Consider the following 15,836-nt stretch of genomic DNA (forward strand, 5'->3'; position numbering starts at 1 on the left):
TTACGTTTCAACAACACAGAGGGAGAGCGTGGGGCAGGGAGAGGGTTTCTCCATGAAATTACTTCTTGTCTGGAAGTCCCATCTCACTTAGAGCTGAGAAGAACTCTCCAAAGTCTTTCAAAGCCACCTGTGCCATCAGGGTTATTTATTATGCAAAAGCCACAAGAGAAAAGAGATGGCCAGGTGGGACCCTTGCTCCAAGCTCCCTTCTGCAGTGCACACAGCTGCTGGTGGAAGAGGCCACTCTGCATGCCTTTACCGAAGGACAGTCTGGGCCTGTGCATGTAAGCCACATGCGTGTGTCTGTGAACAGTTATGGCTTGTGTGCTAACACATAGAGAGACATTCCCTTTGATCAGTTGGACAGACTTCAGTGGAATTAGCTCTGGACTAGAAACCAGAAAAGCTGGCTTCTCTGCTTTCCCTCTTACTGATGTGCCTTCCAGCAAACCCTTAACCTTGGTGAGTGCCTCAGTCCCCCATCCATAAAGTGGAAGTCGTGAGATCTGTCCCGACGAGGATCAGATGAAATAATGTACACGAAAGCACCACATAGAGTATAACATAGTACACTACTGTGGGGAGTCATTATTTATGATGAATAAGCAGGAAAGAAGCCTGATGCCAATTATTTTGCTATCTTCTCACTAGGCAAGATAATCTAGCTAGAGGGTGAGTGGGTAAGATTTTCCCCACTTAGGTTCACAGCCAACATATAAATCTATAACACACAGGTGCCTGAGCTCTATTATTTATAAACCTATTTTAATATGCTATATTGTTTCTAATTCTCTTCTGAATCTCCAGACAGCAGAAAACATCAAATTGAGAAAAGTTCTTTGCAAATTATCTGGGCTGGAAGGAATTTTTATCACCTGTTTGTAGACCTAACTTATTTGTGGCACTAATTTCTAAGGAATGGGGCATTACTATGACTACAATGGTCTATTCTGATGTAAACCTCTTTCTTCCTATAATTTTCCCCCTATAAAATCTGCCCCAAATTTCCTGATGTAAGTACTAGAGTAAGTTTTATGTTTGTTTGTTTGTTTGTCTACATTAAGATCTATTTGCCGAAGGTTTGGGAATCTAAAATTGGAATATTTAATAAGCAACTACTGACATTTATCACCTTCTTTAGGATTTACCACTCACCCAGTGACGTTATCTTTCTTGAGCTAAATTAAAAGACAAATTCAAATCCTGCATGGTAACCACCAAAAGCATATATTTGAAAAACAGGATTCAGCATGCCATATTATGCATTATTTAATGGTATGCAAATTATAAGTCAGACAGTTAGGAAAACCACACTTCAGCATTAATAAACAGCAACACTACTACTACATTAATTATGATATTGCTACGATTCATTCCCAAGTTTTGCATTTTGATTCTCCTTGAAAATTTATGTCATCCGATAAGCAGTAACCTATTTCCCCTCCTACATCTCCTACCCATTCCTCAAATCTGTTCCTCCTACCCACGCAGTGAGTGTTTGCAGGAAACGGGTACAGAAAATACAAAGCCATAAGCAGCTGCCTTGTCCTACAAGCATTAATAATTAAAGAACAAGCAAACACCACCTAAAGCTCCAACATTTATTGTGTCAATGTTAAGCACACTTTTTAAAAGACAACATAGAATGTATAGAAACAAGGGGTTGGGGACTCATGCTCATTTCCACAATACGGGTAATTAGGTTGGCTGGTTTCAAAATGGCCAGGACATCACTCGGGACAGTGATGGTCCACAGGCCCTCTATATGGGACTGAATCACTGTTCCAATGTGGGTCTGTTTTTTTGTTTTTGCTTTTTATTAAAAAATATAAATAAAATGGCACTGCAGGCCCAGGCTGGAAGGACTCTGCAGGACTCTGTCTTCGCACAACGGCTTCTTGGAGGCTACTGTCAGAAAACACCACAAACTAGCAGGATGACAGACCACGCTGACGTCGGCTGGGCGGCACAGGTCCACCCCGCCCCTGGGGGCTTCAAATTTTCTCAGAACTTAAGGGCTCTCGAGCTTCCATCCGAAAACTGCCACACATCTTGAGCTCTCTGGGTACTACGCCGAATGGGGGTGTGTGAAGAACCTAGAAAGAGGTTGGAGACAGAGGAGGGGAAAAAAAAAAGTACAGGTGTGACTTGGCCCAGTGATTTCTCTGTTCTCTAACTCGCTTTTAAAAATTATAACTTAAATCAACCACAAGTTGAGCCACTGGCATCTTAAGCATGATTTCAAACTTTTCTCCCCTCCCCAGATATCTCTGACCTCTGAGTGGCTTTCCCACTCCTCCCTCCCTCCCGTCCCCCAAAGGACCCAGACTGCCCCCCACCCAGTCAGAGGATAGTCCTAATAAACTCGGGACACACCTGGAAGGAAACACTTTCCCTTATGACTGAGAAAACTTAGTAAGAAACAGTCCTTTGGTTGAGGAGAGCGGGAGAGGGAGGAGGGAAGAGGGACATCTTCTCAAAATAATAATGAAATTATAAAGAAACAAAAAATCAAAATTGATGTAAAAGCAGCACAACGAAAACATGAAATGTCATCAAGTTCAACGTCAAAGCAGCCAACGATTTACAAGAGGCGAACAAATCTCTGAAGAGAAAACCAGAACCCAAAATAGTTGCTCTCAAATTGCACCAAAAACTGCCTGTAGTTTCTTTCAAACATGCAGTTTTCTTTTTCCTTTTTTTTTTTTTTCTTTTTGGAAGGGGGAAGGCAGTGGTGAAGGGAAGAAGGGAATGGTTATTTTCCTCCGGAGTTCCTCCCTTGCTGTGGACATTGACTTGAAGCAGCGGAACTGGGAGTCCGGATGTGCCGAGGAAGAGGGCCACCACTGTGGCATTCCAGCCTCGTTGCCATGGCGACCCGAAGCAGGGGCCTGGGGCCTCCTCTCCCCTGACTTGGCGCCGCAGGAGGCCCGGGGTCTGGAGCTCAGCCGCTCTCAGGCATCCCCTCTGAGCAGAGCAGCGCAGACCTGGGCTGAGGGGCCTGCTGTGTCCAGGTGGGCTCTGGGGAATCCCATTCCCAGTCCAGCGCTAAGTCACTGTTGTTGAGGCCCCTTTAGCTGATACCCCAAGCAAACCCCTTTGTCCGACCTGCTACCAATATTTAAAGCCCTAACAGACAACGTATATTGTGGGCATGTACCGCATTCACGGTTATTTAAAAGCACAGTCCCCTGTGGGTTTGGGGGTTCTTGCTTTAGAGGATACTTTGGGGAAATTGCTTAATTTGCCCTTTCGGCTTCTCTATGAAAGACCTGAGACATGTGCTCCCTTTAAAGAGTTTTTGCCACTTTACAGAAAGGAAAAACAGTATTTGGATCAACCATGGAGCTGTGTTCAGCCAAGTTTAGGTTCTGTAGTACAATGACCCGTGTGAACTGTATTGGTCACCTTTGCCATTTGGAAGGGAGGAATTAATCGTATCCCATGACGGTAGGTGACACTGGGAAATAGAGAGAGAGAGAGAAACAGGCCCATTCCCCTGAAGGCCGAGGCACTGGCCACGTGCGGGAGCAAATGGGGTAACGAGATGCCCGCAAGCCAAGGTGCGCACCCAGCACTCCACGCCCCCCGTGCGTAGCCACAGCAGCCCTGGCATAAACGCACACAATCCCGATTCCGTCTGTGTTTTCATGTCCACTTCTCTAAAACTGGGAAAGTTGCAGAGCCTTTGGAGACACTTAGGAGAATTTGCTAAATGGCGTATGCCTTTTAAAAGTTAGCAGTCTTAAAAAAACATTTTTTCCATGCAGGTTGAAAGAACACTGCCAATCCCATCCTCATTCCGGCAAAATCCTACAATTTTTGTTTTTTTTAAATGGGAAGTTGTCTGAAAAAAGAGAATGGGATGGGTACATTCCTGAACACACCAGGCCCAGGGACAATGGCGTAACAGAATCATGACGAAGAACACAACAGTTACAACACAGTCATAGGAAATCATGTTTGTGTGTGTATGGTGGGAGAAAAGAGGTTTAAAAAAAGAAAACACTGTATTTTCCTCCCTCACTTTCTGTGTAAAGTGCTACAGCAGGAGAGGATGGGCCTGAGGCTTCTCAACTCCTTTTCAGGAAGGCCCCAAATAATCCCAGCACCTTTCAGCATACTTTTAGTGTCTGTGAATAAACCAGTTCATTTCCTTATTTCGCCAGTTGAAATTATATCTAATCCAACCCCCCACCACCATTTCCTTTCAAATTCTCACTTCGAGCATTATGAATATATACAATATGTACTTATTGCATATACAAGAATGCTATTCAAATAAACAGTTCTATATTCACAGAATGCCCTGGGAAAAACTCAACTACTTCACACTTCCTGCCATGGCTGGTGCAAATGAAGACCTGTGTTCACCTTACTTCTTAGCAACCTTTAAAATGTGTTGGTTTCAGCCCTTTTGTAGGTCCTAAACAAAGCATGGATAAGCAAATGGTCTTGGGAAGAAGGCTGTATACATACTGCAAGAGTTTCTAGGTTAAAATCTGTGAGAAATAGTATTGGCTGTATTCCTGTTTATTAAGTTTTCTCAAAATGAAGATAAAAAGGAACAATTTTAAGCATCAGGAGTTCAGGTACATAGAGAACAGTCCATCAGCACGTCAAGAGTGTTACAAAACTTGAGAATTTGGGGAGATATTAATGTTCTTAGTATTTCCTCATTTAAAAAATGTATCATGAATTCATCTTACTATTGGAAATGTTTTTTATGTTATTTTATATTAAGATTTTAAATTTTAGAGTTCCTGATACAAAATGTCGTTTATAAGTTATATTCATGTTGGCCAGGTTTTCATGTTTCTATTGTTCACTCAACTTCAGAAATCATATTTTATCAGAAGGATTCAATAAGTCAGGAGACTAAGTAACCTGAAGAACCTGGCTCCCAATAAATTTATTTAACTTTGGGACCATGTAAATCAAACATAATCTGTGATTTATCACCAGATGTTTGCACTCCTCCCCGTTCCGCGTTTGATTTAAGAAATTTAAACAGACAAGTATACAGTATCCACCATTAATTCTGTCTGTCAGGATGGAAAACTTAATTACACTAAGAGCATCATATACTGAGAAATTAAAATGAATACTGTATATAAAACCTACACAGCTGCACTCATAGCTCCTAATAAAAGGGTAATAGGGACACACAGAGGTTTTATGGACATTTAATATGGTGGTACAGCAGTCACCACGTCTAAAACCGGCATAGCATTAGGGAATATTTCTATCTGCCTTGAGCAGCGCTTTGATTCAGTTTTGGAGTAACCTAATCTGAAACACATACAGTATCTCTGTTCTCAGCTCACTGGCAAACATCAAGTTCTCCAAGGCGCGCCACCCTAGCTCCTGCGCAATGTTCTCCAAAATCCTCTCTTAGTGGATTCCTCTCTGTCCCACTCTCTGCTTCCCATCCAAACTGGCTTTAAAAAAAATGTATCTACTTTCTCTATACTTTAGAAAGATAAAAAGCTATTCTTGCCTGAGATAAAAGGCATTACATGAAAAGGCTACCTCACAGGCACTGGGGCATAAGAACTGAGCAACAAAAAATGTTACAAGAAGACAACAGAACAGCTTTTGTTTTGGTTTTAACAAGAATAAGAACAATGTTGTGTCCATTCATCTACACTGGGAACGGGGGGACAGTCTCACAAAGGTATGTGTTTTAATAAAGCAAATAGATGCTGCAACATGCAGTATCTGGGAAACTGACAACACGGATATCTAAGGAGGGGTTTTTAAAATAGACCTAACTCGCTTTTCAAAGGCGTTTCCTAAATCTGTTGATTGGTAAAAAGATAATTGAAGGGTATTCCCTCCTTCATTTGCTGTCAGTAACACCTAAAACACTCTGCGGTATCTAGGGTACCTGAGATCTCAGAATCGCAAGGCAAACCATCATACATCTTAGGAAATCAGTAGCTGATTTCAAAGATTTGGCCATGTCTGGATAAACCCCTGGTTGCCACTTTTTCTTTCTCTTTCTCTCTTTTTTCCCTCCCTTTTTATTTTTTTAACATGATGCCTTTGTTTCTAGATTTTTAGGTTGAGACATGGAGTTATTTTTGTTATGTGGAAAGATTCTTATGTGAAAACTAAAGAGCTGACTTTTAAAAACCAAAAACTCTTTAATTCTAAGATAGGGCAAGAATGGGAGAATAGAAAAGAACTTTTAGACAACAAGAACAGCAAAAAATCCAAAGGAAATAAAAGTTTAAGATGCTATTACCAGCAAGTTTGTCACTTATATGTCAATAGATGTCTGCAAAGAGATGAAGCAAAAGTTTTTAACATCAGACTGAAAACACCTTCCATTTCTTGAAAATTATTCTAGAACTGTAAAGCCTAAAAACTATTTCCATAATTTGAGATATGTCTATTTTAATATAGTAAGTACTGTATGTTCCTTTAGAATATAATACACACATCAAAATGCCCACAGAAATAATCCTGAAAAAGACTGACTGGCCTTCTCTTAAAACCTGTTATTTTCTTGAAAGTAATTTACAGAGTGTGTCAAATGAGGACACAAGAAGCTTACATTGTGTACTTTAATTTTTTTTATTTTTTTCAATAAAGGGACAAAATGGGTGTATGAACAGGTTAATGCAGACAACTGCCAAAAAAACACAGACAGTGGTTTTTCCAATAGAACTTAACAAAGACCAGAAACAAATACAATAAAAAGCCAGGTTGTAATGACCTTTGGTCATCCAAATAAAAAAAAATAAAAACAAAGAAAAATAAAAGATCAAATTAAGTGCCTCTGTTTTGAACAGGGCACATAAGCAATAATAAATAGTGACTCCCATAGTAAAAGATAAAATTTCAAGTTACGACAAACAGCTTTCATTACAGGAATAGAAAAGGCCAATAACAAAATATTCTGCATTGCCATTTACAAAAAAGTATTGACTAAAGCGGGCTTTCTCTTTAATATGCTTTGCATATGAAATTCTTTCCAATCTAAATATAAAGCACCATTTAGTTTTTGGCAATGAAAAAAACTGCAAAACATTGGTTTTTTTTTTTTTTCTTTTTTTTTCTTTCTTTCTTTTACTGCATATGAAGGTAAGATGCTGGAATGTAGGGTGATAGAAGGAAAGGGACGAAAAGCACACTACATAACAAACCAACGTCATCAGCTTGCAGTACTGCATACAGTATGGCAGCAGGAAAAAGGAACAAAAAAGGATATGTACAACCCCTATGACAGCCATCCATGTGACATTCTAGCAGGCTCCCCCAAACCGCCATTATATGGCTTCTCATCTGTAATGTCACACTTTTTTGTTTCTCTCTTTTTTTTTTTTGAAGCATACAAATAATTTGCACTATATTATCCTGCCAAATTAAAAAAATATACTGTGGCAGCCTGTCTTTTTTTTTTTTTCCACTACCAAAAAAGGTACATTGATACCTTTTAAGAGAACAAGCAACAGTTAAAAATACAAGCTTCAATATAAATACTATAGTGCCTAACACTAGATGAACATTTAATTCAAATACCATTCTAGAAATACAGAAAAAAGACCATAAATGTGTTTTAGCATAGGAATCAACATGAGTGTGCATTTTCCTATATTTAAGTACTATATAATCTTAAACCTTTCCCCAATGTATGTTTTTTTACAACCTGAAGAGCGGTGTGTATCCAAGGCATAGAATTTCCACTACCATTTTTAAATGGATAACAAGTCTTGTAACACCACCAAGACAATGGAACCCTAAAATGCAGTTCCCCCCTAAACATAATGAAGTGTTTTTTAAAAAAATTTTTTTCTTAACATTTATATTTAAAAAAGTTTTGTACAAAAAAATCCTTGCACTGTAGAAGCGAAAGCAATCATTCATTTCTATGTTAAGTGTATTCTGTTTCCATTCACAGCGCTTGCAATGTTGCGTCCAAGTAAGTAAGCTCAATAGTCAAGTAAATGGCTGGCAAAGTTTTTTTTTAGTTTTTTTTTTTAAAAATGCTCATCAATGAGATTGTGTTCAATTTTTTTTTCAGCATTCTTGCAACTTTTCCCTTAAGTATAGACCTGTAAACTGGGAAAATTGTACAGTGCACTTAATTGTCCTATCTGAGCAGTTTTATTTTATACTCAACCTCTGTATCTCTGATTAGAGAAAAGATACAGATATCACAGGCAGAGTCAAGTGCTATTTGAACACCAACTGGGGCAGATGCCAGCTTAATAAAAAAGAAAAAATTAAAAAAATAAAATAAAAACAATGAATCCTCTTCCATGTCAACACAAATAGCACACAGTGTATGGAAAAGAAATGAAGTACAACTTTTAGGGAGCACAGACATATATACTGCTACTCTTAAATTTTTTTCTCTTCTTTTTTAAGAATGTCACATTTAAACACAAGTCTTAAGAATTCATAGTTAATCATCATTGTATCGATATTAGCTTATACACCTGTTCTAGTTTAAAATGGCAAATAGTACCACGTTGTGCTAATAAATCACTTATTTTTTTCCTCTGTCGAAACTTATTGTCAGCCTCTTCTTTTTACTATAGTATGCAAGGTCTTAAAGTTTATCATTTGATTGTCCATTTGACAACCAAGTGGATCTGGATCTATTTTTTTGGTGCCAGAATTTTTTAAAAAGACATTATTTAAAACAAGTATCTTCATAAAATGAACTCCTCACTAATGTATTTAATCATGTTCCAGGGTTTTTGCACATTACACATTCAATTTAATCATCGTTTAAAAAAAATAAAACTTTGGGCAAAACAGCCCATTTCTTTTAAGCTCTTACCAGGAGCAAACTAGCTTTTATACTGGTATAATCAGTTTTGTTCACAAAATTAAACTAAAGGAAAAATGATGATTAACTAGGACATAATGGGTCATATTTTTAGGTAGCCACTGTTGTGAGAAATACAATATAGAATTATATGCTAGGTCCTAAGGTTTATTACCTCACCCAATGCGGACATAAGCTACAAGTTTATAACAAGTAGAAAGAACCAGCAATGTGGTTTTAATAGATCCAAGGCACTCATATTTTAAAACCAAATGATAGAATAAACTTGTTCTGTTTTTCTGTTAATTTGTCAATTCAAGGCCTTTTTTTTTCCTCTCCAATTGATACATTTAACCCTTTAGAGACAGACACTTAGCTCATAGATTTTTTTTTTCAGTGCTATCTATTCTGTCTATAGAGGGTTAATCCAAAGACTGTTTTTCCTCCTCGCGTTATAAAATAAAACTGTACATGATATGTATTACAGAATGTATGCAGCATGGTCTTTTTCTCTCTCTCTCTCTTTTTCTCTCAGAACGGAACTGGAAACAGCAACATGTTTGCTCAGCAACGAATTAGGGACAATTTAAAATAGCCATAACATACCATACATGCTGTCTAAGTTTAAAAAAAAAAAACATACACAACATGTAAATTATTGCACAAGAGAAAGGCTCAAAGTTTGCGTAAAATGCAATAGTATTGCCCCATACAGATCATGCATTCAAACGGTGAGAACATAAAGGAAAAAAAGAAAAAAGAAAAAGAAAAACAGAAAAAGAAAATAAAAAAAAAACAGGTGTGCTGGTGACAAGCACTCTCATATTCTTAGCTTCCATTACTTCTGTTTGTTTGTTTGTTTGTTTGTTTAAATCACATGGGACTAGAAAAAAATCCTACAGGGAGTGGGGCTGGAGGGCGATGGGGAAGGGGTGGTGAAAAGGGGGTGTCAGGTGGGAGTGAGGGGGGTATTAATATACCTCTATTCAGTTTTTATATCATTATTCAACACTCGATCACTGTGCCATTTTTTCATGTGTTTCTCCAGGGTACTGTACACGCTAAAAGGCATCTTACAAATTTCACATTTGTAAACGTCCTTCCCCACCTGGCCATGCGTTTTCATGTGCCTGGTGAGCTTGCTACTCTGGGCACAGGCATAGTTGCACAGCTCGCATTTATAAGGCCTTTCGCCCGTGTGGCTTCTCCTGTGGACAGTGAGATTGCTACAGTTCTTGAAGACTTTCCCACAGTACTCACAAGTGTCGCTGCGTCTGCCCTCTTTTGAGCTGGGCCTGCCCGGGCCCGGACCACTAATATGGGGCGTGCTCCCTCCACTTCCCGTGCCGCTGCGCCCCGAGATCCCTCCGTCCAGCTCCCCGGGCGGCGTGGAGAAGCGCAAGCTCCCGTTCTCAGAGGAGTGCTCCGATGAGGAGGCAAAAGGCGATTGTCTGGAGTCTCCGAAGCTAAGGAAGGGATCTTTGAGCTGCCTGGAGGCCGCGTAGCCGGCGAGCCACTGCGAGTACACGTTCTCCGTGTTGGGCATGGCGGCCGGGGGCAGGTCGAACTCCTTCTCCAGCTTGATGCGCTTAGAGAAGGGGCTCAGCGAGCTGGGGCTGCCCAGCAGCAGCTTTTTGGACAGGCCCCCTGAGGCCGACTCGCCCGGGGAGCAGCCGCGGCCGTTAACAGTGCCATCATCTATGCGGTCCGACTCACCGGCCACCGAGTCTTCGTCGCAAGTGTCCCTGTGGCCCTCGGCCTCGGCCAGGTGGCTGCGCTTATGCTTCTCGCCCAGGACCTGGTGGAAGGCCTCGCTGAAGTGCTGCATGGAGCTGAGCACCATGCCCTGCATGACGTCGGGCAGGGCGCGGCCCTCGTCGCCCACGCCCACCACCGCGCCCCGCGAGCTGTTCTCGTGGTGGCGCGCCGCCTCCAGGCTCAGCCCGAAGCCGTAGTCCACCCTCTCGCTCTCCGTCAGCTCCTCCTCCTCCTCTTCCTCCTCTTCTTCCTCTTCCTCGTCGTCCTCCTCTTCCTCCTCGTCCCCGTTCTCCGGGATCAGGTTGGGGTCGTTCTCGCTCTTGAACTTGGCCACCACGGACTTGAGCGCGCTGCTGGCGCTGCCCACCAGGTCGCTGGTGCCAGGTTCCGGGGAGCTGGCGGTGGAGAGCCCGTCGTCGGACTTGACCGTCATAGGGGACGATTTGTGCATGTGTGTCTTCATGTGGCGCTTCAGCTTGCTGGCCTGGGTGCACGCGTGGTCGCACAGGTTGCACTTGTAGGGCTTCTCGCCCGTGTGGCTGCGCCGGTGCACCACCAGGTTGCTCTGAAATTTGAACGTCTTGCCGCAGAACTCGCATGACTTGGACTTGACCGGGGGCTGGGAGGGAGGAGGGGCGGACTGCAGAGGAGGGAGGGGGGGCGTCGCCAGGAAGGGCGGCTTGCTACCTGGCTGGAATGGTTGCAGTAACCTTTGCATAGGGCTGGGCCGGCCTGGGGACAGCGGTGGGCTAGACGTGTTCCCTGCCAGCTCTCTAAGTCTCCTAGAGAAATCCATGGCGGGAGGCTCCATAGCCATTGGATTCAACCGCAGCACCCTGTCAAAGGCACTCGGGTGATGGGTGGCCAGGGCCATCTCTTCCGCCCCCAGGCGCTCTATGCGGTGGGGGTCCAAGTGATGTCTCGGTGGTGGACTAAACAGGGGGGGAGTGGGTGGAAAGCGCCCTTCTGCCAGGCCGGAAGCCTCTCTCGATACTGATCCTGGTATTCTTAGCAGGTTAAAGGGGTTATTGTCTGCAATATGAATCCCATGGAGAGGTGGCTGGGAAGGACATTCTGCACCTAGTCCTGAAGGGATACCAACCCGCGGGGTCAGGGGACTTCCGTGTTCGCTTTCTAAGTAGATTCTTAATCCATGAGTGTTCTGTGCGTGTTGCAAGAGAAACCATGCACTGGTGAATGGCTGTTTGCAAGTTGTACATGTGTAGCTGCTGGGCTCATCTTTACCTGCAAAATAATACAACACCGACATCAATGTTTAATCACCGAGGCGGGCATCAGCAATTGCTTATTTATGTCCCACCTCCAGCTTTCCCTGCCCCCACCCCTTAACCCCAAGGCCTCAGCCCTCACTGACTACCCTTGTGTCTAAATAGTGCCTAGCACATCTGAAAGTTGGTGCCCAAGAAATATCTGTCAAGTCAGTCTCTCTGCTGTTAAACTCAGTTCTAAGAATTTTATATCCAATTCCCAAAGCGGAAAAATCCTGACTAGCTCAAGCTTGGGGATGAGGAGCCCTAAATTCTAGGGAACCCAGCAAATGTCTTCTAAACTTTCCAATCTCATCAGCTATAGTTTGGGGCATCTCTGTGTGCCACCATTTCCTTCTGTGTTAAGTGAGGGCCTTGGACAAGGCCACCCAAGGGAAACTTTTTTGCTTCCTAAATCCTATCATTCTAGTCCCTGTCCAGTGGCAGGTGAACTCTATCAATAGGCAATTATTTCATAGAGATATCCAAAGAGAGGAGAAGGATAACTCATTACAACTCTGTGACCTTTAGAGATGCTTTTAATCTTAGCCTGAAACACACTAATTGTTGGATTGTTAAAATGAGAAGCTACTCATAAAATACTTCCATGGAAAAGAGACCAGCAACATTTTCACATCCCAGCCTGTGTGAGGGTCAGTGAGTCCCAATTTTGATTCTATAGCACCTCCCAGGGACACCCATTTTTATTTCAAGGAATGCTGTAAAAATCTCCAAAGAACAACTTAATTCAGATTTAACTGATAAGCTGTATCAAATCTTTATGAGTTGAGCCCCAGTCAAACAAATGCAAGTCCACGGAAGTTAGGAGTGGCTGGTGCCGACTTAAGCAGACACAGCATCCTAGTTTAAGGAATAGTTAAAGCAGCCAGCACCGTGACAGGCAGCAGGCTGAGAAATGCTACACTATCCTCCTCCTCATTATTTTGAGAGGCTAACAACGTGAACCAAATTATACAACATCCTGCGCCCTCGGCTGAGACTCAGCTCCAGTTGAGAAAGAAACAGAAAGATACAGTTCAGCTAGTCAACTCTTTGGCCACTAGCCAAGCCGTCTGGAGAGGGGCCCTGCTTAAGTCACATTATTTCTCTCTTGCTGAAAAGAACCCAAGAGTGGTAAATGCCACTTTGGCAAAGAGGGACCAGTTTGACTTCACAAAATCTTTCATCTTTGGAGATAGCTAAATTAACAAATATATAATATATATATATTATATATATATGTATACATATCAAGGGAGTAACTAACCAACAGTTTACCCGTCAACTGCAGCATTAAAAAGGGCACAAGCGATGGTGGCCAAAGGACAAGGATGAGAAAAATAGATCATTTCCCAGGGATTCAAAAAAAGACAGGGCTTAAAATATAAGAGAAATAACAAACTTTTCTCCTTCTTTTAAAAGAGGGGCTTACAAGAGTTCCTTAAGCCCACAGCTAGTATTTGCCAGTAACATTTTAAAAAGGACAAAATTCACCATGGAGCTAAAGAGTGGGAACGAGGAATTAATCAATTATATGATTCCTCCATTTCGCAAGTCAGAAAGAAAAGCTGGCAGGGTCTTCTCAGGAGCCCCCAAACACTCGTATTCCAAAACAAGCCAGCCTCGCTCAAGCACTTGTCTAAATAATGGACTCCTGCCCTGACCTTGTAATTTACTTTACAATGCATTTATAATCTCACTCAATATATCCCACTCCTGGGTAAATCTCTTTAACAAGATTAGATGGTAAGATACCAAAATTAGGTTTCAAACATTTGTCTAACGTGGAGGGGGGGAAAAAAGCCAGAAAGATTTTGAAAGAAAACGCTGACATTAGTATCACATTATCTGCCTATTTTTGTTTGCCTCCTCTCTTCAAAGGGAAATAAAAAGCTTCATTCAGAGTATTTTCATAAATTTTTTGTTGTTGTTGAACAATGACTTGGGTCCCAAATAGGCTGGAAAGAAATGATCTGGTTCCAACCACGACCCTCTGTGGCTTTCTCCTTTGCCTCTCTAGGATTCTGGGCTATCATCATACCCATTTAGTCTGACAATCTGAGTTGGATAAGTAAAAAGGAGATTTGTCATTTGAAGCAAGTCCTTAACACTTTCATCCCTCTAAATGCCTTAAAATCATATTGTACCTTATCATATTTTATTGAAGCCCAGGTCTGGACCTATTATTAGTAATGCTGGTTCGGCATGCGCCATGAATGTGCCCATTGATAAATGCCGAAATCTGTGGCACACGGCACTACATCAAGGATCTCATTTGTATCCTTTTGAAAAGGCTTAAATGAGAAATGTCCATTTTATTTTTGCTGCCCTTAGCTACCTAAAATTTTTTTTTCAGAGCCAGTATGTGATCATGCTTCAATATGTGATCATGCTACAGTATGTTAACACTGTGATGTTATCCTCTCCTCTCGCTCATACATCAGGTCAGAGAAAATGGCATTTTATCTTATAATGAGCATACAACATACAGTTTTCACTATCGCATTTTAGTATTCCCATCAACTAGATATTCTAGATCATGAGGGCAGCTAGTGTAATCATAATGTCAATGAGAAGGGCTGTTACGATTGAGACTAAAGATTACATGGAAAGAGCTGCTTTGAAACTGGTAATTATTACCAGTCCACTAATAGCAAATGATGCATTACAATTTCACCATATAATCTGTATTTCACTCAGCTCATGCCGGTGTACCATATTATATTACAGTGCTCACAGATTCTAAATTCCTAAACTGCAGTCATCAATAAATGTGTTACTCGCCATAATTTGTGAAATTACTTTGTTCATAACATCTTTGATGGTTTAGAAAGACCAGAATTGATTTCCTGCGTGGCAAAATTAGGGCTACGTTGATTTATTGACGTGTAAAAATATAATAATATTCTTCATTTACTCCGATGAAAATCAACTTCTCAATTTGAGAGCCTCATTGGGCATTCACAGGGATTGTTTTGATTTAGAGCAATAAACTGAGACCTGGCCCCTAAGCAGAGGAACTAGAGGTATCAAAAGAGTTAAAATTAGCTATTAGCCCACCTACTGGCTTTTATTTTATTTTATTTCATTTCATTTTATTTTATGGGAAGGAATGACCCTCATTTCTAGTGTGTCACCAGGGCTAAAAAGCCATATGATCTAAACCTCAAGATTTGGAAGAACAAGGAGGTCTAAGGCTGGGATCCCTGGCTCCGTGTTTTACTAGCTTGTGACTCTGGGACAGTCAGTTTATTTCTCTGAGTTGTAGGATTCCTATCTGTAAAATGAGCATAAAAACAGGGACTTTAAAGAATTGTTCTGAGGTTCAAATGACAGAAGTATATAAAAGCCCTCTGGAAGCTATCACGTCCAACATGAATGTGAGTTTTCATTACTACCAGGCGTGATTAATTACCGAGGGTAATGACTAACGACACTACATCCCCAGAACGGCTTCCAGAGGAAGGTCCGACTCCAGGCCTTACCCCAGGCTGAAAGGAGGCTCTGGTGAGAGAGGCAGGAGTGACTGTCCACCAGCAGGGAGGCCACAGGTAAGTGCTAAGTGCTCTGAAAGCGAGGGCAGCTGGTTAATGCAGCTGAGTGGGGTGGGTGTCAGCTTTGTTCTAGAGCTCTCTGGAACCCCACAGCCCATGTCCACATACCTTGTTCTGGTCTTCTCCTAAACTGGTCCTGCCAGCATGGGCGCCAGCAAACTACGTACCCTCCCTTTGTGAGAAGGGGGGAGAGGACAGGGGATCCCTATCAGGCTCCGACCTTCTTACCTGTCAAATCAAACTCCCTGCCCTCAGGAAGACCAAGAGAGAGCAAATCTGTTTCCCAGGCCAGCACACCTTGGCCTCTCAACTCCATCCTCCTCTCTCAACTGCCCACTCCCTCCTTTCCCTTTCCTCCAAGGGTGACTCTGTTCCCACAGCCAAGTGCAGGCCCCAGGCACCCCCAGCAAAATGAGGCGAACTCTCCCCACCCAGCCAGCATGTAGGGACTTGAAACCGTGAGTCCAATCC

General features: G+C 42.0%; 1 protein-coding gene across 5 annotated transcripts in view; it reads right to left on the reverse strand.

The window, feature by feature from the left end:
• Window positions 1–583: 583 nt before the first annotated feature.
• BCL11A (B-cell CLL/lymphoma 11A (zinc finger protein)) overlaps window positions 584–15,836 on the reverse strand; it is a 97,038-nt gene continuing 81,785 nt past the window's right edge. The window contains exons 4-5 of one of the 5 annotated variants that reach the window (XM_012639230.1): window positions 11,646–11,788; window positions 584–2,096 (exon numbers count right to left, since the gene is read on the reverse strand). In XM_012639230.1, coding sequence (XP_012494684.1) covers window positions 1,995–2,096; window positions 11,646–11,788 — 245 coding nt within the window. In that variant the 3' untranslated portion in view covers window positions 584–1,994. Of the gene's footprint in view, window positions 2,097–6,566; window positions 11,789–15,836 lie in introns of those variants that run through there. The other 4 variants (XM_012639228.1, XM_012639227.1, XM_012639225.1 and 1 more) reach the window with 4 other exon arrangements.

Source organism: Propithecus coquereli, unplaced genomic scaffold, assembly GCF_000956105.1.
Source record: "Propithecus coquereli isolate 6110/MARCELLA unplaced genomic scaffold, Pcoq_1.0 Scaffold138, whole genome shotgun sequence".
NCBI lineage: Eukaryota > Metazoa > Chordata > Mammalia > Primates > Indriidae > Propithecus > Propithecus coquereli.